This window comes from Bos grunniens, chromosome X (assembly GCF_055505025.1).
Source record: "Bos grunniens cultivar Pamir isolate PY7600 chromosome X, Bosgru_T2T1.0, whole genome shotgun sequence".
Lineage (NCBI taxonomy): Eukaryota > Metazoa > Chordata > Mammalia > Artiodactyla > Bovidae > Bos > Bos grunniens.
In genome coordinates, this window is record NC_141194.1 from 132,733,451 (window position 1) to 132,761,445 (window position 27,995).

The 27,995-nt window shown below is 50.5% G+C and overlaps 1 protein-coding gene across 2 annotated transcripts; it reads right to left on the bottom strand.

Moving 5' to 3' along the window:
• Positions 1-136: 136 nt before the first annotated feature.
• XPNPEP2 (X-prolyl aminopeptidase 2) lies at positions 137-27,877 on the bottom strand. Of its 2 annotated transcripts, XM_086387203.1 has the most exons (21): positions 27,571-27,877; positions 24,201-24,271; positions 22,789-22,899; positions 21,326-21,389; positions 20,403-20,507; positions 20,138-20,224; positions 18,967-19,113; positions 16,214-16,315; positions 15,485-15,566; positions 15,007-15,202; positions 14,145-14,234; positions 12,106-12,215; positions 11,327-11,404; positions 10,184-10,255; positions 7,867-7,927; positions 6,532-6,601; positions 5,984-6,088; positions 5,476-5,535; positions 5,170-5,246; positions 2,530-2,619; positions 137-2,255 (listed from the first exon to the last, which is right to left on the bottom strand). In XM_086387203.1, the coding sequence occupies exons 1-21, from the start codon at positions 27,617-27,619 to the stop codon at positions 2,061-2,063; spliced, it is 2,022 nt and encodes a 673-aa protein (XP_086243329.1). In that variant the 5' UTR covers positions 27,620-27,877; the 3' UTR covers positions 137-2,060. The 2 variants fall into 2 exon arrangements, with proteins under 2 accessions (XP_086243329.1, XP_086243330.1); XM_086387204.1 differs by lacking the exon at positions 5,984-6,088.
• Positions 27,878-27,995: the final 118 nt, after the last annotated feature.

Here is a 27,995-nt window from a genome sequence, read left to right on the forward strand (position 1 = left end):
TAATGGCCTACTGACCTGCCCTGGAGGGATGTATTGAGAAAAAGAGAGTAGAAAAGAAAAATTGGAGAGGGAGTCCTAAGCAGTCAACTGCATTTGTAATAAAGCCCCCTCGTTCTCAAAAAAAAAAAAAAAAAAATTTAAGAGAGTAGATCTCACGTTTAACGTTCTTAGCACAATAAAATTTAAAAAATGTAAAACACAGTGCCTGGTACATGGTTAACACTCAGTGGATGATAGGTTTGATGACCATGATGGTGGTGGCGGCGACTCATTATGACTACCTGTCTTTGTGGGGTGAGCTTGTGAGGGATCAAATGACTCAGCAAACAGGGGCCCACCATGGGGTGCTACAGGCTCTCAGTGAGGATGGCTCAGAGCTGGGGACTTTGGGTGCAAGCATTGGTGGTGATAACTGTCACAGGTCACTCTCACACTTGGTGGTGCCGCCCGGGGGACTCCTCAGCCGGGTGCCCTTGCTCAGCACTCTGCCCCAGAGTTCTCCTTTTCTCCTCCCCTGACTGTGCTCCCTTGGTGCTGGCCCCAACTTTCCGGGACCACCTTTGACAAGTCCCCCAGCATGGGCTCCCCTGGTCCTGTCCACAAAGCTACAACCTTTACCACAGGAGGTGGTTGGCTGGGCGTGGCATGCATGAGAATCCACGTACGCGCACGCATGCTCACTTGCACCTTCTCAAGCACATGTGCTCCCCAACTGAGCTTCTGGGAGCCTCACATCCCCGCCCCCACCTCACCTCCTCCCCTTCCTCCCCCACCACAAAAGCCACAGGTAACAGCAGTCCCCGGCTGCACAGCAGACAATGCAAAACCCAGAGGCAGGCTTCATTGCCAGGCTGTTTCAAGCTTTTAGCAGGATGTGAGCCCAGGTGGCTAACGGTTCGGCTGGCCAGGGACAGCCCTTCCCTATCCTCCCCACTGCCCCAGCCGCTGGTTCGGCAAACCTGGAAAGGGCTGGCAGGTAGGCTATGGCATTCTGCACGATACCAAGGGGCAAAAGATCTGGACTGCTGATCCATTTTGGCCCCACCATGTTCCCACCAAGCACAGTGTGTCCTTGGGCAGGTCTTACCCCATCGGGAACTCAGTTCTCCTATCTGTAAAATGGGGAGACCAGATTTCACCCACACAGGTTAATGATCACCCAAGGATGCTGGAGGATTTTTCAGCATGGTTCCAGTGGCTGTGCTTTGGAAAGCTCACTGGGTGACCCACGTGCTGGGAAGTCTGGGGTAGTGATTGGGTAGAGTTGCTCAGGTTGTTCCCAACTTCGAGTAGGGCCATATTCCAGAGTCCCCTCCTACCCCTGGCCAGATTCCTATGGCTTAACTCCCTATGCTGTCAGTAGTAGGCATGGAGCCCATCCAGGGTTTAGGAGTGATGGGCTTACACATGGGTGGGTAGGGGGGCTGCTCTGTCTGACCCTGGAGTGGCAGTAACACAGCCAAAGGCCTCATCTGCCATCCCTTCCTCTCCCTCCAGGGGTGCAGCAGCCTGGAGGCAGCAACTGTTCCTTCAGCCTGTGGACTGCACCCAGGAGGCCACTGTAGGGTCAGGGCCAGGGCAGGAGGCCAGTGGCAGCCTCAAGGGTGTGGGAATACCCACAAGTCAGGAACCAGTGTAGGTCAGGCTGTATCCAGCAGGTGTGACAGAGTGGGGCTCTCACAGGGCCTTGGAGCTCCTGGGAGGTAGGGTGCTGTCTTGTATTGATCTTTTGAAGCAGGGGAGGAGGTGGGTCTGCCAAGTCAGTGGCTGGTCTGCCGGACTCATAGGAGGAAAGGGGACCACCTGGCTCTTGTATCCAGGGGCTAGGGGTTGGGAGCTGAGGGTGACATGCCCCAGCCTGAAGGTGGGAGTGTAGGGTGGAGAGGGGGTCGGGGGAGGTGCTGACAGTGAACAAGAAGCCGCATACCCCTAGGGCTTGGTTCCGGAGGAGGAGGGTGAGGGTGGTGGTTTCCAGGCAATGGGTGGGCGGGGGCTCTTGGGCATGGGTGTTGTGGGGTGAGGGGAGTTGAGTGAGAGGGTCAGAAGGGGAGTCTCAGACACTAGACACTCCAGCCTAGGATAGCGAGAGCAGAGACTGTCACCAGAGGGGCCAAGGAGGCAGTGGGCGCTGCCCTGGCGGTCAGGGGCTCTGTGTGCCACTGTAGCCAGGAGAACTCCTCCTGAAGCTGGCGTCGCTGCAGCTCCGGGCCCACCTTCTCACGGATGATTTGGTAGTAGCGGTTCAGGTACTGGAGCTGCAAGACATAGGAGGAGTGAGGGCCTCGCAGGCCAAGGTGTGGGAGCTTGGTGCCAGCTCGGCCCAGGTCCCCAGCCATCCTCAGGTGAGCAGGGGAGGGATGCCCCAGTGTGAGCCTATAGGTGCCACTCGTGTGGACCCTCCCAAAGTGAGGGAAGAGGCAGAGGGTCTTAGGGTAGGGGGAGCAGAGGCGAGAGAGGGCCAGGGCCAGGGAGAAGGCAGTCAGTGGCTCGAGGGCTGGAGCTAGACAGCGCCAAGGGGTGCCCGCTCACCTGCTCAGGGGACAGCAGGCTGACATCAATGAGGTTGCGATCGTAGGGCACCAAGGACACCACTTCAAAGGTCAGGTAGGTCCCTGGGTACTGGGGGACCCACAGGTAAAGGAGGAAAGCAGGAAGTGAGCGAGGCTAGATGGAGAGAGAGAACACTCCGCCCAGGGCACAGGGAACTGACCTTGTCAAGCCTGAGCCCCCACAGTGCCCTTGGCCACCCCTGTGTCCACCACTTAGCCACCTGCCTTTGGTGCTTCCCTCATGATTCCTGAAGTTTACTTAGGCCTATGTTTCTCAGATGTAGAGATCTAATTTCCATCTCTACATCTCTCTATCTGTCTATCCATATCTCTGTTTCTATCAATTGATGTATCTATGGAGACAAGCATAAAGAAGAAATAGCCCATAATTCCCATCTCCCAGAGAGCTCTTGCATGTATGTACTTAGAAAATTCAAACTACAAAAAGAGACTCAATAAAAATGGAAAGATTCCTCCTTGCCTGGTTTCTTTCCTGAAAACATTTTTGGCATATATAATATATATACACATATATTCTAAAAAAAATTCAAGCATAATGGATCCTACTATACACTTTCCTGCACCTTCCCCCACTCTGTCCCCCCATAGTAAACTTAGGAGAGTGCTCCATATTAGCACAGGAACGTCTACCTCCTTTTTTTTTTTTTTCTTGTGGAGTTTTAAGTTAAATGTCTTCATTTATTTATTTATTTATTTATTTTCTGGTTCTGTTGATGTTGTTGTTTCTTTTAAATTTTATTTTATTTTTAAACTTTACATAATTGTATTAGTTTACCTCCTTCTTTTTAAGGGCCCATAGTATGTGGATGATAATTTATTTAACCAATGATGGATATTTCGGCTGTTTCCATTTTTTAAACTATTACTGTGAATGCAACAATCAACATCATCATATAAACATCTTTATACAGAAGTGACATTTTGGGACTATAGCCAGAAGGTACACATCTGGCAGTGGGATGGCTGAGCCAAAAAGTACAGGTATTTTTAGTATAAATTTTGATATATATTATCAAGCTGCCTTCCTGAAAGGTTGTAGGTATTTGTACCCACCCAAGCAACGCATGAGAGTGTCTTTTTCCCCACAAACTCACAAGCACTGGGTACCATCAAAGTCTTTTGCTTTTGTCAATCAGGTGGTACTCCATTGTTACTTTGATTTGTATCTTTTTAACAATAAAGTTGAGCATCTTTTCGAATTTATGGAACATCTGTGTGGATTTTAGTTAATTGCCTCTTTATGTCTTTTAACCATTTTCTTCTGTCTTCCCTATTTTGGTCTTACTAATTTTTTTTTTAAGTCGCAGTTGTGTCCGACTCTTAGTCCATGGAATTCTCCAGGACAGAATACTGGAGTGGGTAGCCTTTCCCTTTTCCAGGGGATTTTCCCAACCCAGGGATCTAACCCAGGTCTCCAGCATTGCAGGTGGATTTTTTACCAGCTGAGCCACAAGGGAAGCCTGGTCTTACTGATTTTTAAAAGCTTGTGGTAAATGAAGGGCATACCCCCTTTTTCAGATACATGGGCTATACCTGTCATACATCTTTTGACTTCATTTTGGCATTGTTCCCATATAGATGTTCTTTGTTGAACTGAGTCAGAGTTATAAAGGCCCCTTTCTGCCCTGGGATTATAAATGAATTCATATAGATTTTCTTCTAGATCTTTTATGGTTTCACCTTTAAACCTTGATCCATTTGCAATTTTTTTTAGAGTAACAAGGAGGTTCTTCAGTTTAATTCCCCCAACCAAATGATTAGCCATTTGTCTCCCCTGCCCAGTGATCAAACAATCTCTCTTCCTGACTGTTTTGAGGCAACAGCTTTATAGTAAACTAAATTCCCATCTTGTTTATGGAAATTAGAGGGTCAGTTTCTGGACTAACTATTCTGTCCCACTGTTCCATCTGTCCTTCCCATCTCTACTGTCTTACTGTTTTAGTGATGGCAGCTTTGTAGTGTGGGCTAGGATCTGCAAGAGCTAGTTTCCCTTATTGTTCTTTTCCAGAATTATCCTAGCTACTGAGCTATCTTTGTATGTTTATCTTTACAAATAAACTTTACCATCATTTTGTGAAGTTACAAAAGCATCCAGTTAACGTTGAAATTGCAGTTGTCTTGAATTTGTAGATTAATTTAGGGAGAAATGACATCTTCATAATATTGAGGCTTATTTCCAGAGAGCACTGTTTACTTAAATCTTTTTTTATGTCCCTCAGTAGAGATTTTCTGCACGTAAGTCTTTTAAAGTTTATATCTAGGCATTTTATCTTCTTGGTTGTTGTTATACAGAATCTTTATACCTAACAAGCTCCCCTGGTGCTTATTATGGGCATGGAGAACCAATGATTTAGGGCAGGGCTAGTGATTCATTTGGCTCAGAGTGAGACCTGGGCATTGGCTTGAAAAAAAACTCCAGATGATTCAAATATTCTAATGTGCAAACAGGTTTGAGAAACTGATTTATGGAATTATTCTGGTGCTAAGGAAGACTCTAAAGAAATTCATGCCCATACATTGAGTTCTCCTTTGACCTTCCTCACCCCCAATGCAGCCTAAAGTCCCTGCCACACTGTCTATCCCTCCAGCCTGTCTTTACCTTGGTCTTTGCTTCTACCACAAGGGCCACATCTTCCAGACGGATCCCAAATTCTCCATCCAGATAGTAGCCAGGTTCTGGGAGACAGAAGAGCCATTAAGTAGGGGGAAGACCCAAGCCCAGGTTTACTGTACTGAATGAGGAGTGGCAGTCCTACTCTTGTTAGATGTTAGAAGGGGCTTGGTGTTATGGTGGGACAGACTATTTGGGACTGGGGAGGTGGGTGAGGGAGTACAGCAGTGGGGTCTGGGCAGGCCTGTGTGGGGTTGTGCTCCCTGAAGTCGTGGAGGAGCCTGAGAACCGTACCAATGGAAGTGAACATGCCCTTGGCCATGGCAATATTGCTGGACTGGAATCCCACTGGCCCTGGAAAGGGAGAGAGGGAGAGGCAAGGCCAGTGTCAGCTCTCCTGCACTCACCAGCATGGCATCCAGCAGGTTCCATGGCATCTAGCAGGTTCTGGGGAAGAGCAGGTAACTGGGTACCCCCAGCAGCGTGCATCCACCACATCCTCATCTACCAGTGACTGGTATGGACCGGGTTGGCTCTGGCTTTTATTTCTCTGGGGTCTAGGCCAGTCAGCCACTGTGTCTTGACCTGCCTCTCTTCTTTCTGGAGCTGTCCTGGATGCCAGTTGGAGTGGCCGACTGCCAGCATTTCTCACTTACCCTGTGGAGTCCCAACTTCCCACCAGCTGGGTCCCCTGGCCTGGGTCACTGCCCCTCCATGGGTCCCAGTCCTTTTCATACGGGTGAAATACTCCACCTCTCTCATAAGAGGGGGGACTGCAGGGGAGTGCCAAAGAGATACCTACACTCGTGCACACATAGGAAGTTGCCAATGCCATGGCCTGTCCCGTGACCATAATTGAGCCCAACATCCCACAAGGCTTTGCGGGCAAAGGCCTCCACCATTCGCCCTGGAAGAGAGACGACCTCCAGTCAATTGGCTGGATGCCATAGTATTGGCTTTGCCCCTTCTGTCTAACTTTTCCCAGACTAACCACCAGGATGGTGCATGAGGAGAGGGGCCCGAGAGGCAGGTAGGCATCCCCTGTCTCCAGTCTATTCTATGTTGTACCCATTACCCAGACCTCCCCATGTCTCAAGACAACTGCTTCCTCCCAGAATCCTCCCATGACTGCTGCAGCACACTGGCCGCCCCCGCCTCTGAGCTCAAGGCCTGGCTCTCCACTAACCCTCTGTGTGATCTTGCGCAAGTGGCTTTCTCTCTCTGGGCTGGACTGGATCTATACAGTGGAGGGGATGATGATGTAAACCCTGCCCAACTGGCCTCCCATGGTCTGGCTGCAGTGGAATCAGGGCCTGAGGCTCTGGGTCCAGCCTGGTTTCCAAAACCCACCTGAGGTAGCAGCTGGGAAGACGAGTCTGGACAGGTCGATATTTCCTATCAACACGCGGGTGTACGCCTCCTGATGGAGAGAAGGTGACAAAATATGCACAAAGCCCAAGTAGCTAGAAACTCATATGTGGGCCCAGGCCAGGGTAGGGGGATACGGGGGGACCCATGCATGCTTGTGTGTGGGCACACGGGTTCCGGAAGACGGCCAGAGGAAGCTGAGGGGCACCTGCCCAAAGCTGGGGCTTGGTCCACGTGGTTCCCTTTGGCTGGTCTAGGTCGGGGGAGAGCTGAGGCTGCGACAGTAAGGGTTTAGAAGGCAAACTCCCTGGGCTAGAATCCTAACATGGCCACTCACAAACTTGACCTTGCTCAAGTGTTTTGAGCTTCTTCGTGCCTCAGTTTCGTGGTCTGTAATGGGATGATCATAGCACCAGCTCAGAAGGTCGTTGGGAGGAGCGGGTAGACTTGTGCATGTAGGGTGCTCTCGACAAAGTAAATGGGTCAAATAGAGGCCAGTGCCCCTCATTGCCCTTATTATGATCACCCTTGAGTCTTCTTAGAGCCTTATGATTAAATTGAGGCCTGACAATGGGCAGGTCAGTCTTGCTCTGTTTGGGCTGTTACCTTGTGGAAAGAGGGAGGGAGGCATCTTCTCCCAGTCACTCCCTGTGGTGATGTGGTGAGGCCCCTTCACCACACACATACACACACATACCCCCCACACACAGGGCTTGTCATCTTGAGCATGACAGCCTGGGGCACTGGATCTACCCGCTAAACTGAGCTCCTGGAGGTCTGACCAGTGTTTGTTTTCTCTGTCTCTATTTCAGGTGCAATGTCTGAGCCACAGTCCACATGCTGAATGCACAAATGTGGTCCCAGAGGTGCACAGACCGTGTCCCCACACCTACCCCCAGCGGACCAGCCCTCATCGTTTCCTGAACAGTGAAGTCCCTTTCACCAGTCCCTTTCCACCTCTGAGACTGTGCTGGTGCCGGTTTTTACCCCTGGAATGGAATGCCGGTCTTCTTCCTTTCTGCTCAGCACAGGGCTAGGCTCACAGACTGCACTAAATAAATATTTGTTCATTGAGTTTCTGAAATGGGATGATGACAAGCTTGGGCTGAGGCCCTGCCGGGGGCCTGAAGTATCTCTGGGGAAGTAGTCTGGGGCACTGGATTTCCTGGTACTAATCCGCTGTGTGACGTACGGTGAACTACTTAACCTCCCTGGGCTTCAGTTTCAGACTCTATATAATCAAACGGCTCTTGCAGGAGTGGTTGCTTGGGTGTCCCTTGGGTGAGCGTGGGCAGGGAAATATGGTCTGATGCCTACCTTTTGGAAAGCTGAGGGGGTGCCCCAGTGGACTGTCCTGGTGACGTCTGTTGTCCCATCCCTGTGGAGAAGGACAATCATCAGGTCCAGCTCAGGTGAACACTTTGGGGTAAGGATCGTGGCCATGTTCTTCTGGAGTGTTCACCACTGGGGTTTGAGTGGCAGGACTGGGATGGGGGTGGGGAAGGAGGCCAAGGGAAGAAGATGGCAGCCATGATGCAGTTCCCATCCTCAGCATGTGCATCTGAAGGAGCTCTGCAAAGTTCTCAGGAATCCTGAGTCCCCACATACATCCTCCACCCCAATCCCACCCATTTTGACCAAAAGTTTCCTTGGGCCAGTCTGGCTCTAAAAGAAAGGCTCCCTCCAGGCTTCCTGTGAGGCAGGAAGGGATTGTCGCACTCTTACAGATGGGGAAACTGAGAGATCATAACACTCTCACACATTCATACACTTATTTACTATTAACAGAATAAGGGATGCAGAACAAACCTCATTATCCCCGTTTCATAGGCGAGGCAACTAAGGCCACGAGGCCCTCTCCCTCACTGGCCTCACGGAGGCCGGGCCTGGCTCAAGCAGTGGCTTTGTACAGTTCTCTCCATTGTAAACATGAATCTGCCCCAGGGATTTGCTCAGTGAACTGAAGCTGCCAGAAGGCAAACAATCTGACTGCCAACCACCACCTGCAGTCGTTACCCCAGAATGGCCCCTGTGGCTACCCCCTGCCCCCAGGGAAGTGGGGAATGGTCCCAGGGCCTTTGGGACTCCAGCTTGGGAGCAGGTCACAGGATGTGGCTGACTTCTTCAGAAGGAGAGAAGAGGAAGTGAGGTGACTGTTTCCCTGGCCTCACCCTGCTTGAGCACGCCCCGATCCAGCAACACACCGAAAATTCACTTCCCCTTTGCACATCAGCCATCTCAAGTCTGCACTGTACCATACTGGTGACTGCAAAGGCTGCTAGGCTGAACACCTACCAGGCTGGCTCCCAGTGAAGGGCCTTTGTCATTAGCACATTCACCACAGGATAGATGATGGGAAACGATTCCTGGCTCCTGCATCAGTTCAGCACATCCCTTCCTTTCCCCCAAGTTTCCCAGAGTCCGACTGCTTCCTAGATGAGAAGGGAAAATCTTCCAGCCCATTTCAACTCAGTTCCTGTGTGAATGACTGGTCATACATTTGGAAGGAATGGGCTTAGCTTATTCTTATAGTTATCATGGGCTTCCCTGGTAGCTCAGCTGAAAAAGAATCTGCCTGCCATGCAGGAGACCTGGGTTCGATTCCTGAGTTGGGAAGATCCCCTGGAGAAGGGCATGGCAGCCCACTCCAGTAGTCCATAATGGGGCTTCCCAGGTGGTGCTAGTGTTAAAGAACCCATCTGTCAATGCAGGAGACATAAGAGATGTGAGTTCGATCCCTGGGTCAGGAAGATCCTCTGGAGGAGGATAGGCAGCCCACACCAGTATTCTTGCCTGCAGAATCCCACGGACAGGGGAGACTGGTGGGTTACAGTCCATGTGGTCGCAAAGAGTCAGACATGACTGAATCGACTTAGCACGCATGGCTATCATGTCTAGGTGTTCAGCTTGTGCACTGTACAAAAGTAACACATCTTAAAAAATGCCATTCACCGAATGGGTATATACTAATTTCAGTGAGAGCACACAAGTAGACATGCAGATTGTGGAGTCGTGGAGCAGGGGACAGTGCCCTCCCACATAACCCTATCTGTGGTCATGCACATACTCAGAACACACACACGTCTACTCACAAACATCCCATGCTGATGGGAGTGCCTTGTCCCCGCTGTGCTGCTGGTTGTCCTCTGATGCTGCATCACTCACCTGCCTACTTCTCCTGAAGGTCTGATCCTGCCCCCACTCCACATGATGCGGTCACCTCACCAAGCACGCAGTGAGGGGCGGGGTGGGGGTATGCACTGTGCTGTCACGGCATGCAGGTTGTGTCCAGGGTATTTGGGTGAGAATACGGGCATACTGTTTGCACAGTCAAGCAGGGCAGTTCGGACTGTGTAATAATGTTCGGGCTTAAAAAAACCTTTTACTTTCACAAGGGGAGTCTTTTCCTGATTCTTACAGGGTGGCATCTGTGGGCAGCCCCATTTTTGGCCTCTGTCGGTTGCCCACCGGGCAGGGATTCCCACGTGTGAAAATGGACAGGCTACTTAAGCAATTCAATCCAGGCCTCTCCTTTCTCAGATGCAGGATCCACGCCCAGGAAGGGAAACCTTTGGCCAGCTCTTGTCTGAGCTGACACAGCCGGGCCAGGGTGGGGGCGGGGTGGAGTACATACCAGTATTGTCCTCCAGAATCCACCAGGTATATCTCGTCTGAGGACAGCTTGCGGTGCAGCTCTTTGGTGGGGCTGGGAAGGGCAGAGATGCTGAGAAAGGAGCAGCCTAACACTGAGCCAGGTAGGGAGGGGTCCTGAGTGAAAGCAGAGGAACCCCTTCCTCCCTGTGGGTTGGCTTTTCAGCTAACTCCTTTGGGGACGTCATCATCTCTCAAAGGGCCCTGGAAGACTAATGAGCTTCTGCTGCTAATGTCCTCAGCGCACATCTGTGTATCCTACATCTCCCCAGGCCAGGCCCTGGTCCCCAAGGAGGGACAAAGGAAAGAACCCTGAATGTGGGAGATGAGAAGGCCTTAGCGAGCACCCGGTCCAGCCATCTTTTAGATCAGGAGGCCCCTCGGGAGAGCCATGAGGGAACTGGGCCTGGACCCAGATGCTCAGTCTAGGGCTTTCTCTAACTTCCTGCTGCCTCTGGGAGCAGAGGGCCCCAAGAAGCCAGGGCACAGGAAGGGAGGGAACTCAAGGGTGCGGCTGGAGAGCAGCAGTTGGTAGAGCTGAGGAGTTCCTACCCTGCTCCTCTCTAGTAGGGAGAGGGGGCTGGGCCAAGGCAGCCAAAGGCTTGGGGCCACCAGGAGAAGGAAGTCTGGGATAGGCTAGGCCAACCACTGGAGGGTCTCTGCCCTCTTCCAGTTTTGCCCTTGCCAGCCGGAGGCATCTGGTGAGCATGACCACTCCCCTTCCCCAATTTCACCAGGCTGGCTGCAGGTGTTTGTTTTCTATGGAGCCAAACATCTGCCCAGCCTATATACGGGGCCCACCTTAGTTGGTTCAGGGAGAGTGAATGGGCCCTTCTTCTTCACATGCTTGTGAGCTTTAAGAATTAAGTAACTCACAGGAAGCAAAGGAAAAACATCCAGCAGCAGTCCCACCATCTGCCTTCCAGATCCTTCTGCCCTAAGTGCTCATAAAGTGCCAGCCTCCTGGGCAGTGAAATTACTCAAGTCTTTTAATTCAAAGGAGACTCCCAACACCTGACTGGGCTCTATTCCCCACCCCCAGCTCCCACAGTGCTAAACACCTTAAAGCTTAAATGTGGACTCAAGTCCTCCAGAGGGCCCCAGAAAATTCTTCCTCCTGACGTACCTGTAGTGGGCCAGGGCGGCATTCAGGCCACTTGCAGAGATGGTTTCAAAACTGGATCCAGAGAAGAACTCTTCCTCTCTGGAAAGGACAAGGCAGGAATGGTCAATGAATGGGCTCAGGGACTAGGCTGGGCCCAGGAGAGCCAGCAAAGGCAAGTGAAAAGTCGTGTTCTCCTCTACCTCGGCCAGGCTCCATTTGGCTTTCCCAGTCCCACCTCCTGTCCTTTCCCGAGCCCTGACCTGTCACTTATAGACCACTCAATGTCAGAGAAGGAGAGACTGCAGACACCAATTATTCCTCCTCCACCTCCATTTTACAGATGGGGAAACCAAGGCTTTGTGTCCCAAACTGAGTTCCTAGTAAAGCAAGTGTGAAGAAATCTAGCTCCCTGTATCTGAAAACTCCGCCAGCTCCGGAGCAGCATTTTGGGCTAAGTATGCCCTCAGGGAATCTCCCTCCTCAGCCTGACATTCTCAAGTGGTCCAAGGTCCTACCGGCCTGAGCTGGCCTCCCCTCAGAGGCCTGTGCCTGAAGCAGACACTAGGGGGTGCTGTTGGGTTGTGGCCCTTCTAGGTGTCCAGCTCTCAGCAGAGTTGGGGAATGTCATCCAATACCCCTGCCCAGCTTCCTGACCACTCAAGAACCTGTCACTCCTTATTCCAGAGAGCCCTCAAATACAAGGAGGGTCTTCCTGCCCCAGTAAGTAAGGAGACCAGACTCCCCTCCCTGCCCCCACTCCCACACTTAGTCAGCCGAAAAGGATGGCTGTGGTCATTCACCCTCGGAACTTCTCCAGTTGTTCTGCCCCCGAGAACTCATCCACGGTGCCTTGGGGCACATTCTTCTCCAGCCAGACCAAGTAGCGGATCACAGCCACAGCATCCCGCACCTGGAGCAGGGCAAGCAGAAAGGCAGACGGAGGAACGGTCTCAGCTGGGGCTCCAGAATGCAGGAGATGGGGTGACTGCTCTGGGAGCTGAGCTTTAAAAACGTGAGGGTTTAACTGCTTTGTGATACTATTAAGGGGTTCTTATTCACGTCTATATACATGATCAGAGTATGGTCATGTTTTGAAAAGAGTTCTTGTCAGAAATACTGAAATGTTGCTAGAAGAAACAATGTGATAGATGGCATTTGCTTTAAAATCATCCAGCAGCAGAGGATGGGGAGTGGAGGTAATGACTGTGGGGTTGTAGAGGAAATGACAGTGGCCTTGAGTTGATGATTATCAAAGCTGGATGATAGTGACGGGGATCACTAAGCTATTTCCTCTACTTTTGTACATGCTTAACATTTTCCACAAGAAAAGTTTTAAAAAATGAAGCAGCATATCCCAGTTTTAACAGGAATATCCAAAAGGGCAAGCCATCCTCTCCCCAGGGTGAAGAAATTATAATAGCTGACACATTTAAGACTTGGAATGTGCCAGGTGGCGGTATTAAAAGCTATACATATATTTAATATATATAAGTACATAACTGTATTTATCGGAGAAGGCAATGGCACCCCACTCCAGTAATCTTGCCTGGAAAATCCCATGGACGGAGGAGCCTGGTGGGCTGCAATCCATGGGGTCGCTAAGAGTCAGACACAGCTTCACTTTCACTTTTCACTTTCATGCATTGGAGAAGGAAACGGCAACCCACTCCAGTGTTCTTGCCTGGAGAATCCCAGGGACGGGGGAGCCTGGCGGGTTGCCGTCTATGGGGTCGCACAGAGTCGGACACGACTGAAGAGACTTAGCAGCAGCAGCAGCAACTGTATTTAGACAAATGCTATGCTAAGTCTCTTCAGTCGTGTCCGACTCTGTGCGACCCCGTAGACGGCAACCCGCCAGGCTCCCCCGTCCCTGGGATTCTCCAGGCAAGAATACTGGAGTGGGTTGCCGTTTCCTTCTCCAATGCATGAAAGTGAAAAGAGAAAGTGAAGTCGCTCAGTCGTGTCCGACTCTTAGCGACCCCATGGACTGCAGCCCACCAGGCTCCTCCATCCATGGGATTTTCCAGGCAAGAGTACTGGAGTGGGGTGCCATTGCCTTCTCCAACTTATACACATAGAACTCTATAATTATTATATAAGTATCATATATTTACATAATTATTATATATTTATAGGTATATTTTGCACATATACATAGATGTATATAAATGCATGTATGTATACTGTATATATTTAGGGCTTCTTAGGTGGTGCAGTGGTAAAGAACCTGCCTGCCAATGTAGGAGACGCAAGAGATGCAGGTTCAATCCTTGGGTTGGGAAGATACCCTGGAGGAGGAAATGATAACCTACTCCAGTGTTCTTGCCTGGTGGGCTACAGTTTAAGGGGTCACAAAGAGTCAGACACAACTGAGTGATTAAGCACGCACATGTTGTATATAGTTATATTATGTATTACAATTAATATATTTAAACATATTATTATTTATACTATATAATGTAGATATATATGTCTTTAATTATCATAACAATCCTCTGCTGCTATGATAGTTACATAGTTACAGCTATGATCCTCATTTCATAGAGGAGGTAACTAGGCCCAGAGAGGTGAAGTGACTTACCTAAGGTCACACAGCTAGGAGGTGGCTAGAGGAACTAGGATTTGAACTCAGACACTATAGCTCTGGGGCTCAGGTTCTAAACCACCGAACCAAGCTGTGAGTGAGGGGGTGGAGCATAAGTGGGTGTCCAGGAGTTTGGTGTCCACTTCTGTGTTTCACTAAGGACCTTCTTGAGGCTCCTTGCACATGGTCTCCTTTCTAACCCATCAGACTGGGAGCTCCCCAGAGGCCTGTGTGTCTGCCTGCCCATGGACTTACGTGACTGGCCCTGAGGAGGGTTTGCTCCTTGCTGTTTTTCACCGCCTTGGTTACCATCACTGGGGAGTAGGTGTCTTCTAGGAGCTTCTCCTGTGAGGAGCAGAGAGGAGATGGTCTGGGAGGCCTGTCTAGGGCATGGTGGGGTTTGAAAACGATTGGCAGGAAATCCTGGCTTAGATGAGAGTTGCCATTTCCTGGAGTGGCAGTGCCCTTCCTGTGTGTGCTTTCTGACTATGCAGGGCTTTCCTAGTCTTCTCTGTCCAGCCTAACCTTCCCTCTCTCCCTCCCTCCCTTGCTTCCTCCTCCCTCCCTGGTCCTGGATCCCCACAGTGCTCTGGGATGGATGCGAGCCTGGCCCTTGCCAGTTGTGGGCTGTTCGGACAGTCTACTTCCTGCACATCTCGTATCATAACAGCTGCCACTTACTGAGAGCCTGCCCTGCTGCAGGCACTGGGCTTTATATGCACTGTCTCCTTTTAAGCTCCTCAGAGCAATTCTTTTGAGGTTGTGACTCTTAGTGCCACTTTACAGGTGAGGAAGCAGAGGCCTGGACTGACAAAGTCACTCATCCAAGGTCCTGGCACAGTCAGTTCTCCGTTTCTCATTTGGTGACCTCAGAGCCTCTGCTTCCCCAGCCTTTGTGACAATGTCTAGGCTCTCTGTGGACAATGTCCTGCTGCTGTTTCTCCTGTCTCTTTCCAGGGAGGCCTAGAAGGGGACTCACTGCACCACTGCTGACTGACCAACTGCCAGAATGGCCAAGGGGCTGTCCCCCCTTCCCTGTTAGATTGAGACTTATCAGGGCTCTTGGTGGGGGTAAGGGGGATGGTGCCTGGCATGAGCCGGGGCCTGGCAAACCCACCTTGGGTATCACTTCATAGAGCCCATATGAGGTATAGCTGGTCCCGATCCAGACCTTCACGTCTCCTGAGGTGTAAGCCTGGACACTGTCACGGACTTGGCCATAGTCTTCGACTTGTACACACAGGGGACCCGTGCAGCTAGAGTTCAGGTACTGCAAGGTCTCAGAGCTGAAGCGACTCTTGTTTGCAAATAACCTGGGTGGATAGGGAAGACTAGGAGGGTCCAGAAGTCTCTAAGGGCAATGCAAAAGACCAGAGGCCCTGTATTCCTGGAGGTCAGAGGTGGCCCGTACCAGGCAACTGTGCAGACCAGATTTGGAGTATGTGGGAACAGAGGTCAAGGGGGTCAGGAAAAGGTGATCAGAGGCTTCATAGAGGGTCCTGCAGGGGCAGGCACCCCACTTCTGGGAAGGCTGCAGGTCGGGGCTGTGAGGGGTTGGAGGAAGTCACTAACCGCAAGCGAAGGACAAGTCCTACCTGATGGAGGAGTCAGTGAGCAGCGTGTAGGAATAGAAGAAGGGATTATAAGGGATGTCACTGCCACGCAGGTTGAAGAGCCCTGGGGAAGAGAATGGATGGGGCCTACCTGAAGCTGACCCGCCTGAGGCAATTGCAAATGGCGCCTTTTGCCCTCTAGCTTGCTTTGGCGCCCAAAGATCCCCAGCAGCATGCCTACTCGCATCTTCTACCCCTGAATGTTTCTAAGTCTTTCTGGAGAGGGGCAGGTCTTTGAAGCACTAATGAGCTCTAGGGACTCTTTCTCCCAGGAAAAGCAGATACCCAGCCAGTAGTCTGCGCAGGGTGTCAGTGGGCTTCCAGCCCAGAGCTGGGGTCGAGTGAGAAGCGCTGAGCCATGCTGGGACAGTTGGGCTGCATGGGGTGCTAAAGCTGGGTGTGTGAGCACCCTGGACTCATGGCCAGGCGGTAAGAGATGTTTGCTGGGCCTCCTCCCCTTCATGAGACAGAAATCTCTACTGCTTTGGTCACCTGGTCCTCCAGTGGCCGGCGGGCTGGCCCCAGATCACATGGGGCTTCCTGGTTTCCTTACTGGGTAGGCATAAGCTACTGCCCTCACCTCAGTTCCTACAGGTCAAGGCCAAGGAGCTCTCAGAACCCACAGGTACATGGTCATTGCTGCAGGGCCCAGGAAGCTTCGGGGTTCCAGGGCAAGCCAGGCCCTCCCTGTACCCACAGATCTATACTCACAGGCTGTCTCATCCAGTGCGGACAGAAGGACAGCAGTTGGGGCCTTATGATGCTTCTGCATCTGGCTGCGGATGCCAGCTACTTTCTCCTGCCAGGTGCTCCCTGGAAATGAAAGAGCCCAAAGAAAGCATGAGTGACCTACCTTCTCTTTGCCACTCTTCCTGAGAGGGCTCCCTTAGGGCAATCGTTTCCCATTCCTTTAAAAAGCAATAGAACCCTTTCTTTAACCAGACTCTTACTTGTGTAGTCAGTAAGGATATGGGGCTCTTGATCCAGACTGTTTGGGTTCAAATTCCAGCTCTGTGATTACTTGCTGGGTGACCTTGGGAAAACTACTGAACTGCTCTGTGCCCTATTTTGCAGATCTGTAAAATGGAGATGGATTATAATAATAGTGTCTACCTCAATAGAGTTGTTGTGAGGGTCAAATTAACTAAGATTTGTAATATATGTAGAATGGTGTCTTGCTGTGTAGAAAGCCTAGTATAACTTTCTGAATAATAAATAGGCATGCAGAAGAGAGATCAGCAGAGCAGCCTGAGGTGAAGGGCAAACGGATAAGGCTTGGCCATGTTTAATCCTCTTCTCTGTGGTAACCCCAGCACTTACTAAAGCCACTTGGGTCTGAGCTAAACACTCTGTGTACATTGTTTTAATCCTTACTTGGCCCATTTTACAGATAAGGAAGTTGAGGCTTTAGAGAGGTAAAGTGATTTATCTATGGTTTTTCAAAACTGGCAAGGGGTGGAACTTAGACTTGACCCCAGATCTGTTTGACTCATGGCTTGCACTCTTACTGATACAGACATTGGATGACCTTGCTAACTGCATTAGTCTCCACCTTGTCCTTAAACTCTATGTCACAGAGCTGTCCTTTTGGAGACGCTTGTATACTGGTTCTAAGACTTTGATTTTCATCTTTTTTTCTTGCTCCCTGCAATCCCTCTAAAGAGTCTGCCCCTCTGCAGGGCCAGGAATTTGCTGGCGGAAGATCATAAGCATGAAGGGTTCTAGCTGGGCTTGGAGATTAGCATAAATAACACAATTCAATTTAAAAAATCTTTATGCAAACAGGTAAAACTATTCAACAAGAACCAAAGCTTTGGGTGTAATACTGTTTTTTTAAGGTTGATTCTATTTTACTGTGGTAAAATACACATACCATGAAATGTATCATTTTAACCATTTTAAAGTGCACAACTCAGTGCCTTTAAGAACATTCACGAGATTGTGCAACCACCAGCACTAATTCCAGAACATTCTCATCATCCCAAAAGGAAACTCTGCCCTCCAGCTGTCCCTCTCATTCGTTTCTCCCCCCAGCTCCAGCAACCACTGATCTGCTTTCTGTCTCCACGGACTTGCCTATGCTGGATATTCTACACAGATGGAATCATACAACATGGGGCTTTCGCTGGCTTCTTTCACTTAGAATGATGTTTTCAAGGTTCATGGATGTGATACATTTTTGAGACGACAAATGAAAGCCAACTTCAATGGCTCGATACACAGAGGTATCTTTGAGTAACTACTTTTCGTGTTCTTTACTTCATCCCCTTTAAAACCTGAGAGTGACTGGAGAGAAAGTCTCTCTTATAAGCTTAGAAAGACTCTGTTCTTGGGCTTCCAGGCCCAATTCTGGCTCCGCGTGGCCTTTCCTTAAAGGCTAGCAGCCTGCAATGGCTCAGTTTCCTTTCACTTGTGGGAAGTGATAAAACACCTGTGAATTCTTTCCCAGCCCCTGGAAGGTTTTCCCTCTTTATCCCCTCCTCGTCCTGATGGAACTGCAGCCTTCCTTATCTGAATGGGATGAGTTTTATTTATGATAGAACTGCCTTGGATAGCAAGTTTCTTTAAAAACTGTGTCAAGCAGCAGAAATATTCTGCAAGTTACATCAGAATGGATAAAGAAAATTGGACCCAACTGTGACTTGTTTCATCAGACCCAATATTTTGAAATTTCTCTCCTGTTTTCCAGATTCCTTTCCAAACAAGAAGTATGCATAGACCTGTGTATGGAAATGGGCCTCTCAGATTGCCCAATGTTCCCAGGAATCCAAGTCAAGGGCTTGTATCAGTATTCCTAGGAAGGTAGGGAGTGGTGGTGGTCAAGACACTGATTCATAATCAGCAGCCTGGGTCCGGTCAGGAGCTTAGTTACTACTTACAAGAATCATAGAGCATACTGTTTTCTTATGACATATTTAGATGGTGTCAAGATTTTTGATGTTAAAACTTTAGGGGGTCAGTTAACTTTCTTTTGTGGTTTGGCCAAAACTTGAATCTTAATCTGTGCCACAGATTGATCTTGAGTTTAGTTTATGCTTCCTTTGTCCACACCAGCCCATCTGACTCCAGCCATCTTACATCTGAATTCCTCATCACAGGAGGGCCAGAAGTCAACGTCGAATGATTCAATACAAAGCAGTCTTCAGCACCAGAGAAGAAACTCATGTTTTTTCTCTCTACAAAGGGGTAGGGATTTTTTCATCATTCTCTGACTCCCTTGTTTCCTCCCTTCCTGTTCCCTCCTGCTTTAAATTGTAACACTCTTTATTCCAGCATTTTCTAAGTATGGTCTGAGGACCCTCTGATTCAGATTCTCTGAGGAGAGGGGGCCTAGAAACCTGCATTAAACGTGCACATGATACCATTGCTTTGGAACCTTTTAGGATGAATTTTCCAGCCAAAGGAGCAGCACTGCGGGTTGGTGCTGCTTCAAGCTGGGAAAGAGGACCAGCGTAGGAAATTACCTGTGAATGCCTCCTGCAGGGCATAAATGGGCTCGCTTGGCACTGGAGGCCTCTCTGACCCCCACACCAGGTCCACAAGGTTGACGGTGATGGACACCAGCTCTCTGTCAGAGTCTTGTAGGGCCTTGTCATAACTCTCCCAGGAGTCTACAGAGACAGGAAGGAGTTTAGACTTCAGGAAAAATTGTGACTAGGGCAAAGTTAGCTCTTGTCCCCTCTGTCTCTCATTCCACTCCTGCAGCCTGGCTGCCAGAGCCTGTCCAAGCAGTCTGAACCTTCTGAGCTCTGCCCTTTCACCTTCTTCCTTCACTTTTCAAAGCTCAGTTGCCCTGAGCCCACCCCAATGCTGTCCACAGTCAGCTGGCTAAGCTTATCTTTTTAAGTGTCAATGGCTGTGGGGCCCTCTTTTCAGTCCTGTCTGCATGCCACAGCCCAAAGGAATGGCAAGGGTAAGGCCACTGGAAAGGCTGGCAGAGAAACCAGGTCTCAAGTGGGAGCCTTCCAGTACATATTCATGAGGATGCCACCTTTGGGGGCAGGCTGGCCAGTGGTGGGGGCACCAGGGCTCAAGGAGCCATGTTCCTAGAGGGGAGAAGACGGGACTGTGCTGCTGCTTCTTTTTATTTATTTTTTGGCCATGCCACACAGCACACAGGATCTTAGTTCCCAGACCAGGGATTGAACCCATGCCCCTTGCAGTGGAAGTGCAGAGTCTTAACCACTGAATTACCAGAGAAGTCCCAGGGACTGTGCTTCTTTACTCAGAAACCCTTCCAACTCCTCCAACCCTTCCAAGCTGCCTTCCAGAAGAGGGCTCTCAAGTGATTCTAGTGCCCCAATCAGTAGAGTTCCAGGGTACAGAGGATGGTTCTAGGTTGAAGACCATCTTAGCCTACTCATTGATTAGGTCTTAACAACTCCCTGAATCTTCTAGTTTGGGTCTCTGCACTCCTGACTTTTAAAAAACTCTATTTATTCTTTTAAATGTATTTTCATTACACAATCCCGGAATACAGCCTTGTTGCAAAATGCTCTGCAACCACAAATTCAAACACTCTATTTTTAGAGTCCCCCTGCACCTCCTTCTGCCAGGATGGGTTTCTTTACATCCCGAGGGCCTGAGTCTCCCTCGATGGTGTGGACACACACGGGAACTGAGGGAAGAACGTACTGATGGAGAAGAGGAAGGGGTCGACGCCCACATGTGCTCCAACAGGAATCTCGGTGAGGAGCCAGGTGACGATGGGAGTGGTGCCAACTGAGAGAAAGACAAGGAGGGACACTGAGGTTACCACAGCCCTCCAGCCAGGTCTGTCCTCCATGATATCCGTCTCAAAGGTCAGGGATGGCTCCAAATTTCCCGAGCTCTTCACAGCAGCCCAGAATGGCCTTGCAGGCACGCCCTCACCTGTAGCTTCCCCAGCGGAGTCTCTCACCTTCCTTATGAAGCTCCCAGTTGCAGTCCATCTGCCGCTCAGCCTGGGTCCAGTAGCGGCTGTCGGTCCAGAGAGAGGCTTTCTCCATGGTCACCACCGCGACTCCTGGGGCAGAACAGAGACTCTTGGATGGGAGGCGGACAGTGCAGAGCATGGCTTTAGTTAGCACATGCGCGATGCGGTGCAGTCTCTGACAGTGTCACAAGGGGCCTCTGGAAAGAGTTCTCTCTTCCCTTGGAAGGAAGTGAGCTAGGAGATGTTAGAGAGAGTGTTGGGGGGAAGACTGATGTGGACACTAACCCAGGGGCTTTGCTGAGGACAGGCAGAGAAGCCAAACCTGCTGACTTTAGCAAAGAGAAGAAGGGCCAGTGATAGGCAAGCCAGGCAGCTAGAAGCCCAGGGGAGGGATGTTTAAGCATCAGCAAGGGAAGCTTAGGTTTCACTCAGAGAGCCAGGATCAGGGTGAGAGGCCCATTCCGAAACCGGTACCCCAGAAAGGGTCTCTATGTTTGTGTCTCATTGGACCACGTGAGGCGATGCGTCCATAAAGGGACCAGCAAATAAAACTTTGCCCCCCAAATGAGCCATTGGGTGAAAGAAGTCAGTGGCTAGATATAGAGGTAGCATCTGACCCAGAAATGGAGCCCAGGGAGTGTGTGAGGCTGGGCCTGGCTATGGCCGAGGCTGTGAGCACAGGAAAGAAGTCAGGAGGGCCATTTGCCTCATGCAGAAGTGTGGCTGGTGGGCTTTAAGATGTGCCCTGGTGACCCCTTTAGGAGTGATGGAGGGGAGACAGAGAGTAGCAGGGGCCTCTGGACACTAAGTCCTGGGGTCCTGGCTGCTAAGAATTAGTCACACTAGGGCCTCTCTGGCCACTCTTGGTCTCCCAACAGAAGCAATGAGGGGCAGGTAATAGCTGTTACCTGCAGACCCTGTAAAGCCTGTAATCCATGCACGCCTCTGGTCATATTCACCAATGTACTCGCTCTAGGAAATCAACAACACTGTCATTAGTCTCCTTCATGGAGTCACACCCGACCTGGAAGGCCCCCAACCACATCAGTTGTTTCTGTCTGCTGCTGCTGCTAAGTCGCTTCAGTTGTGTCCGACTCTGTGCCACCCCATAGACGGCAGCCCACCAGGCTCCCCCGTCCTTGGGATTCTCCAGACAAGAACACTGGAGTGGGTTGCCATTTCCTTCTCCAATGCATGAAAGTGAAAAGTGAAAATGAAGTTGCTCAGTCGTGTCCGACTCTTCGTGATCCCATGGACTGCAGCCTACCAGGCTTCTCTGTCCATGGGATTTTCCAGGTAAGAGTACTGGAGTGGGGTGCCATTGCCTTCTCTGTGTTTCTGTCTAGTCAGAATCAGTCCTACAAGCCTGAGCACAATGGATACCTCTTTCAGGAAGCCCTCTGGAACTCCCCCAGCTCTCAGGATCTTCCCTTCCTTTGAACAACTGTATTTCTTGGCATCGAAACCCCACAATCCTGCACTGGATTGTTTCGCCAATAAGTTTTGTCTCCCCAGCCAGGATGCAAATTCTCTACAGTTGGGATCATGCCTTTTTGTTCTACTGGGTTCTCCCCTGCAGTTGTCCCCCCTCCCCAGTCTAGCACAGTATAATGGGTATATCATAAATAACTTCTGCAGAGAGCTTTATACATTATTGTATTTTGGTCCCCATAATTCTTGAAGACAGATCTCATTATTCCCATTTTGCAGTAGAGAAAACTGAGGCTCTGAGAAGTTCAGATCCTTACCCAAGCTTCTTAGCCCTTTTTAGCAGGTGGGGAAACTAATTCAAGGAGTGGTATTGACACTAAAAATGCCTTCTCTTCCAACTGGGTTGGTGCTGGCAGGGTGAATGGGGTGGAGGCTGAGCCAGGGTGGGCAAGAGTGGGATGGGTGGGCAGCTCTGGTTCAGACCAGCATCTTCCCTGACTACTCCCCCTCTTTCAGCCTGTACCTCATACTCTTAGACTTGTGATCATTTCAGCACTCCATCCATCAGCTCATGGGAACGGCTGAGCCAGAAGGCAGCTCAGGGTTCCTCTAATTCAATTTCCAGCCTATATGCTAACCTCCTAGGGCAGGGGTATCCTAAACATTCATTCTGGATCCACCATCTAGGAACTGATCAAAATTGTTCTGAAGTTGTTTATAGTTTCTTGGCCTGAGGTCAAGGAAATTGGGCAATGTCTTCTGTCCTATGTAAAGGAATACATTCTTTCAGTTGCCCTAAAACACCCGTGTCCAGCTTCCCCACTTCCTTTCCTTTGCCTGTCAAACCCTTTCTCTGTCTTCCATCTTCTGAGTCTCAACAGTCCTGTTTGTGGCCTGGGTAGCAGAGAGGGTGGGGGTGGGGGGAGGAGTCATCCCTCACCATGTGGGCATCCGTGTCGGGGACGATGTAGGCAGACAGATTCTGGGTGTACATCTGCTGGCGGAGGGCTGTGAGCCGCGCTGTGGTATTGACCGCAGTAACTGGAAGGTACTGACAGGTGACAGGAAGACACCAAGACATACACACACACACACACACACACACACACACACACACATTGCTTTGAGAAAATGATGGATGCAGGGGCCTCCAGCCTCCCTTTAGGTAGGGGTTGGGGGTGCATAGGCTGGGGCAGCCTGGACAGAGATGGGGCAGCAGCGGATGTTATGGATTATTCTAGATTAAGGTGCCTGGATGGAGATGTTTATGAGTTTGGAGAGGGACTTTCTGTGACAGTGATGAGACCTGAGGTGGGGAGGGGCGGGTAAGAACTGTAGGGGTCTGAGCCCTGGCACTGGGCCAGGCCAGGGGATGGTCCCTCTTTGGATACCAGTTGAGCAAATAAACATACAGGATGTTCACCCAGTCACATCTGAATTTCAGGTCAACAGTGAATCATGTTTTAGTATAAGGAAGTCCCATGTACTATTTGGGCATATTTACATTAAAAACACGATTCACTATCTGCAAATCAGATGTAATTGGGCTGTCCTGTATTTCACCTGGCAGCCCTACCTTGTTAAAGGTTATATTATTTTAAAAATAAAAAGTGTGGGTTTTTGTTTGGCTTTGCCTTCCACTCAAGGACACACCCGTGTTGGCTGTAATGTAAAAGCGCCCACCGACCTGCCCGTCCCAGGGGTCACATACGGTGGGCACAGCACGCACACGTGTCCCATGTGTCTTGAGACTGTAGTGACCTGCTGGCAGGCCCGAGAGCCCTCACGTCTGGGCTGCTCCTGCCCGGGCAGCTCTTTCTCACTCATCTAGCTGTGGAAGAATTGCTCTGGTCTCCAAGTAGGAGCTGACGACCGTTCAGCTCCAATGTGCTGGGCCTTCTCACCAGTCTTCACACCCGAGGCCTCCCTTTCTTGACCTTCCGGGGGCTCTTCTAGCCCTCGGTCTTCCACCCTCCTCCCAGTTCCTCCAGAACTGTTGTTTTCTTTCCTCCCCTCCTCCTCCTGGCCTCTGCCTAGCCTTTAGGCTAGCTAGGGGCCTCCCGCCTCCTTACCGCCCCTCCTCCCACCCCCTCCCTCTCCCAGGGGCTGCCCAGGCCCAAGCCAGGAGGGAAGGCGATAACCTGCCCTGGGAATGGCTGAGAGGGCGGGATGGAGGCGGATGTCAGACACCTGAGAATGTGCCGCCCGCCCCGGGGGAGGTTAATCAGAAACTGTGGCCCCGGAGTCCGGAAATCGGGAGGAAGGCTGGCAGAGGGCGAGGCTAGCAGCTGGGCCCGTGGGGGATGGGCAGGAAGGTGGGAGCGGTGGGGCGGGGCGAAGGGAGGGCCTCACCGGAGGGCTGCTGGAACAGTTTCTCACATCTTCTCTCTGGTCCAGTGACTTTGGGTGGCCCCAGGCATAAGCTAGAAGCCGGAGAAAAATCCAGGGTCACTCAGAGACCAGATAGGTCCTAGACAGCACGGGGACATCTTCCCCCAGCCCCCCTCTGAACCCCGGCAGAGCCGCCATCCTTTGTAGCACTGAGATGCTGTCCAACTCTACTTGAGGATAAAAATAATCACATTTCATAGGAAATCAGGCTGAATTGCATGGCACCCTGGGTCACAATCAAAGAAACCTGTTTCATCGACAAATGATTACTTTTGGATGGGTTTTAGTGCTCATTAAATCAATTTTTCCCTTCTAATCTAATTGGGTCTTTTCAGGGTCTACCGAACTGGAAAAGTTGTGTGTAAATTAAATTTTTGTAATCAGATTTTCCCTTAAATGCTCTAGAGGATCTCGCTAAATAATCACCCCACCTTCGTTTTACCCTTCTATAAATCTAATTATATATATATTGGGTTTACTTAAATTCAAGGCCCACTTATACCATTTCTTACACTCCAAATCACTGCGGCTCATTCCAGGCCACAGAAGACAAGCAATCCCAGGCTGACATCGTCCCCTGGTGGGGTAAGGTGGGTTAGCATTTAAAGAGCTCCTACTATGTGCTAGACACTGAACTCTGCTACCTATCTATATAGTATTAGATTACAGCCCCATCTGCCGTAACAGAGAAACCCAAACGAACTTTTTGGCCAACTCTATATATCATCTGATACTTGCAACAACCCTGTGAGTTGGGTATTATTGTCTGCTTTCTACAGAGGAGAAAGTCGAAGCCCAGATATGTTTAGTTACTCACCCAAGTTTTGCCACAGTGAGTCTGTGGCAGAGCAGGAATTTGAACCTGGGCCATCTGAGTACAAAAGAGCCAACCATGGAACCATGGAAGGCTGGTGTCCCAGAAGGGACAGAATGTATGGAGGCCTAGTTTCCATTTGAGGCTCTGCCACGGGCTTCCCTTGTAGCTTAGTTGGTAAAGAATCTGCCTGCAGTTCAGGAAACCCAGGTTCAATCCCTGGGTTGGGAAGATCCCCTGGAGAAGGAAATAGCAACCCACTCCAGTATCCTTGCCTGGAAAATTTCATGGACAGAGGAGCCTGGTGGGCTGTAGTCTGCGGGGTTGCAAAGAATCGGGCACAACTGAGTGACTAACACTTCCTTATTTACTTACTTGAGGCTCTGCCACAAATTTGATGTGTCCCAAGAAGAGTCGCCCAGTATTCATGGAGCAAACATTTCCTAAGTGCCTGCTGTGTGCCAGGTCCTGGGCTAGCTCCTGCAGGCTCTGGGCCTTCACGCTCTGAAAGTCCAGTAGTCTCTGATAGGCCTTCCTTCCAGCCCCCCATGTTTTGGGGGAATCCTTTCTGAGTACAGAAGTACAGCTGGGTTCTAACACTGTGAATGCCACACCTGGCTGTCTCTCTCAGTCACATAAACTCAAGGAGGAGATGAGACCCACCCTGTTGATTTCAGAAAGTGAATACTTGTTTCCATAGGAACTGCTGCTGCTGCTGCTAAGTCACGTCAGTCGTGTCCAACTCTGTGCGACCCCATAGAAGGCAGCCCAACAGGCTCCTCTGTCCCTGGGATTCTCCAGGCAAGAACACTGGAGTGGGTTGCCATTTCCTTCTCCAATGCAGGAAAGTGAAAAGTGAAAGTGAAGTCGCTCAGATGTGCCCAACTCTTAGCGACACCATGGACTGTGGCCTACCAGGCTCCTCCGTCCATGGGATTCTCCAGGCAAGAGTACTGGAGTGGGGAACAGATCCATAGGAACAGATCTGGCAAAATGGTGGGGCTAAAACACCTACATAAGAAAGACACAGCCAACCTGTGTCCCTCCAGACACCCCAATTACTGTTCTCTGAGGCCTGGGCTGTGGCTCACAAGGGCCAGCTCTGCAGCCTATGGTCCCTGGCACAGGGCCTGGCACTGGGGAGGTGTCAGGAGCTGGGTACTGAATGAATGAACAGGGACCTGCTGCCACAGAGCAAAGGGAAGGAGGCCTCCCTAAGGTCAGCATGGAGTGGGTGTGGAGGATGTTGAGCTGGGCACTTGACTGCGAACAAAGAGAACAAACAGGACACCATAATGGTGACAAAGACCAAACTGTAGTTAAGCTCCTCCAAGCCCTCTTCTCCATTAGGCCTGGAGTTCCACCTCTGTCCTGTCCTTACTGAGCCTGCATGCCCAGCCTTAGCAAGAATCCTGGTAAGTCACTTTAGAGAGAATCACTCACCTTTTGTATCTTATCAGCCTTGAAATCTGATCAAATTCCTCATCTCCCACCCTTGATATCTCATCACCCCGCCTTCAGCAAGAATCCTATGAAGTCAATTTAGTAAAAATCGCTTCACCCTTGGTAGTTTTACATCCACTGACCCTCTCACTCTGCTCAAGAAGTTCTCATCCATCTTTACTGTTTTCAGAGTTGAGCCCTTTGTCCCCTATTGCAGTAGAGGGTTTCTTTGCTAGCTCAGTGGGTAAAGAATCTGCCTGCAATTCAGGAGACCTGGGTTTGATCCCTGGGTCAGGGAGATCCCCTGGAGAAGAAAATGACAACCCACTGCAGTATTCCTGCTGGGAGAATTCCACGGACAGAGGAGCCTGGCGGGCTACAATCCATGGGGTCGTAGAGAGTCAGACAGGACTAAGCGATTAACAATTTAGGGCATCCCTGGTGGCTCAGACAGTAAAGAATCCACCTGCAATCCACCTGGGTTGGGAAGACCCCTGGAGAAAGAAACGGCTACCCACTCCAGTATTCTTGCTAGGGTCGCAAAGAGCTGGACACGACTGAGTGACTAACTTAGCTTACTGCGATAAAATAAAAGTGAAGTTGCTCAGTCGTGTCCTACTCTTTGCGACCCCATGGACTGTGGCCTACCAGGCTCCTCTGTCCATGGGATTTTCTAGGCAAGAATACTAGAGTGGGTTGCCATTTCTTTCTCCAGGAGATCTTCCCGACCCAGGGATTGAACCCAGGTCTCCCACATTGTAGGCAGACGCTTTACTGTCTGAGCCACCAGGAAAGTCCGGTAGTTGGACTATAAGTCCAATAGTCTTATTGCAATAGTTTTGAATAAAATCTTCCTTACTCTTTTAACAAGTGCCAGAATCATTTTTTCTTTAACAGGTGGGAATGGAAAGGGGCCAAACCAGACTTGAGATGGGTCTTGAGGGTCCCCAGGACTGTCCTGGGGTTCCTCTTGCTCAAGACAGAGAGAGGAATCAAGAAAAGAGAGACAACCTGGGCCCAGCCTTCATGCCAACCCTTTCTGAGCCCAGTGTGGGGAGGCCAGGGTGCACATACCACAGAGGAGGACAAGCCAGGGGTGGCCACCCCAGTGAGCCCAGGCCATGGGGTCTTCAGATGCCGGTGCTGGGTGGATGTAGGGTTAAGGGAGAGTGGACAAGGCTGTTTCCTTGGCCTCTTCCTCCAGGTCTTTCCGGGGCAGCAGCAGCCAGAGGGTGGGGGCTGGCAATGGGGAGGAGGCGTCCAGCTGGTGGATGGAGAGTCTTCTTCTGGTCTTTCGTTTATGAGGATTCCAGGAGTTGGGCTGGGTGGAGAAGACTCAACTGCCCCAGGCAGCCTCTGCTGGCTCCCAGTCATCCAGAATAGGGTATGAGCCCGCCCCGGGCAGAGTCCAAAGATCTGAGACAGAGGAGCGGCAGCTGGTCTCAATCAGCTTGTTTCTCCCAGCCCCCTCTTCAGCAGCCAGCCTCGGCCATTCCCGA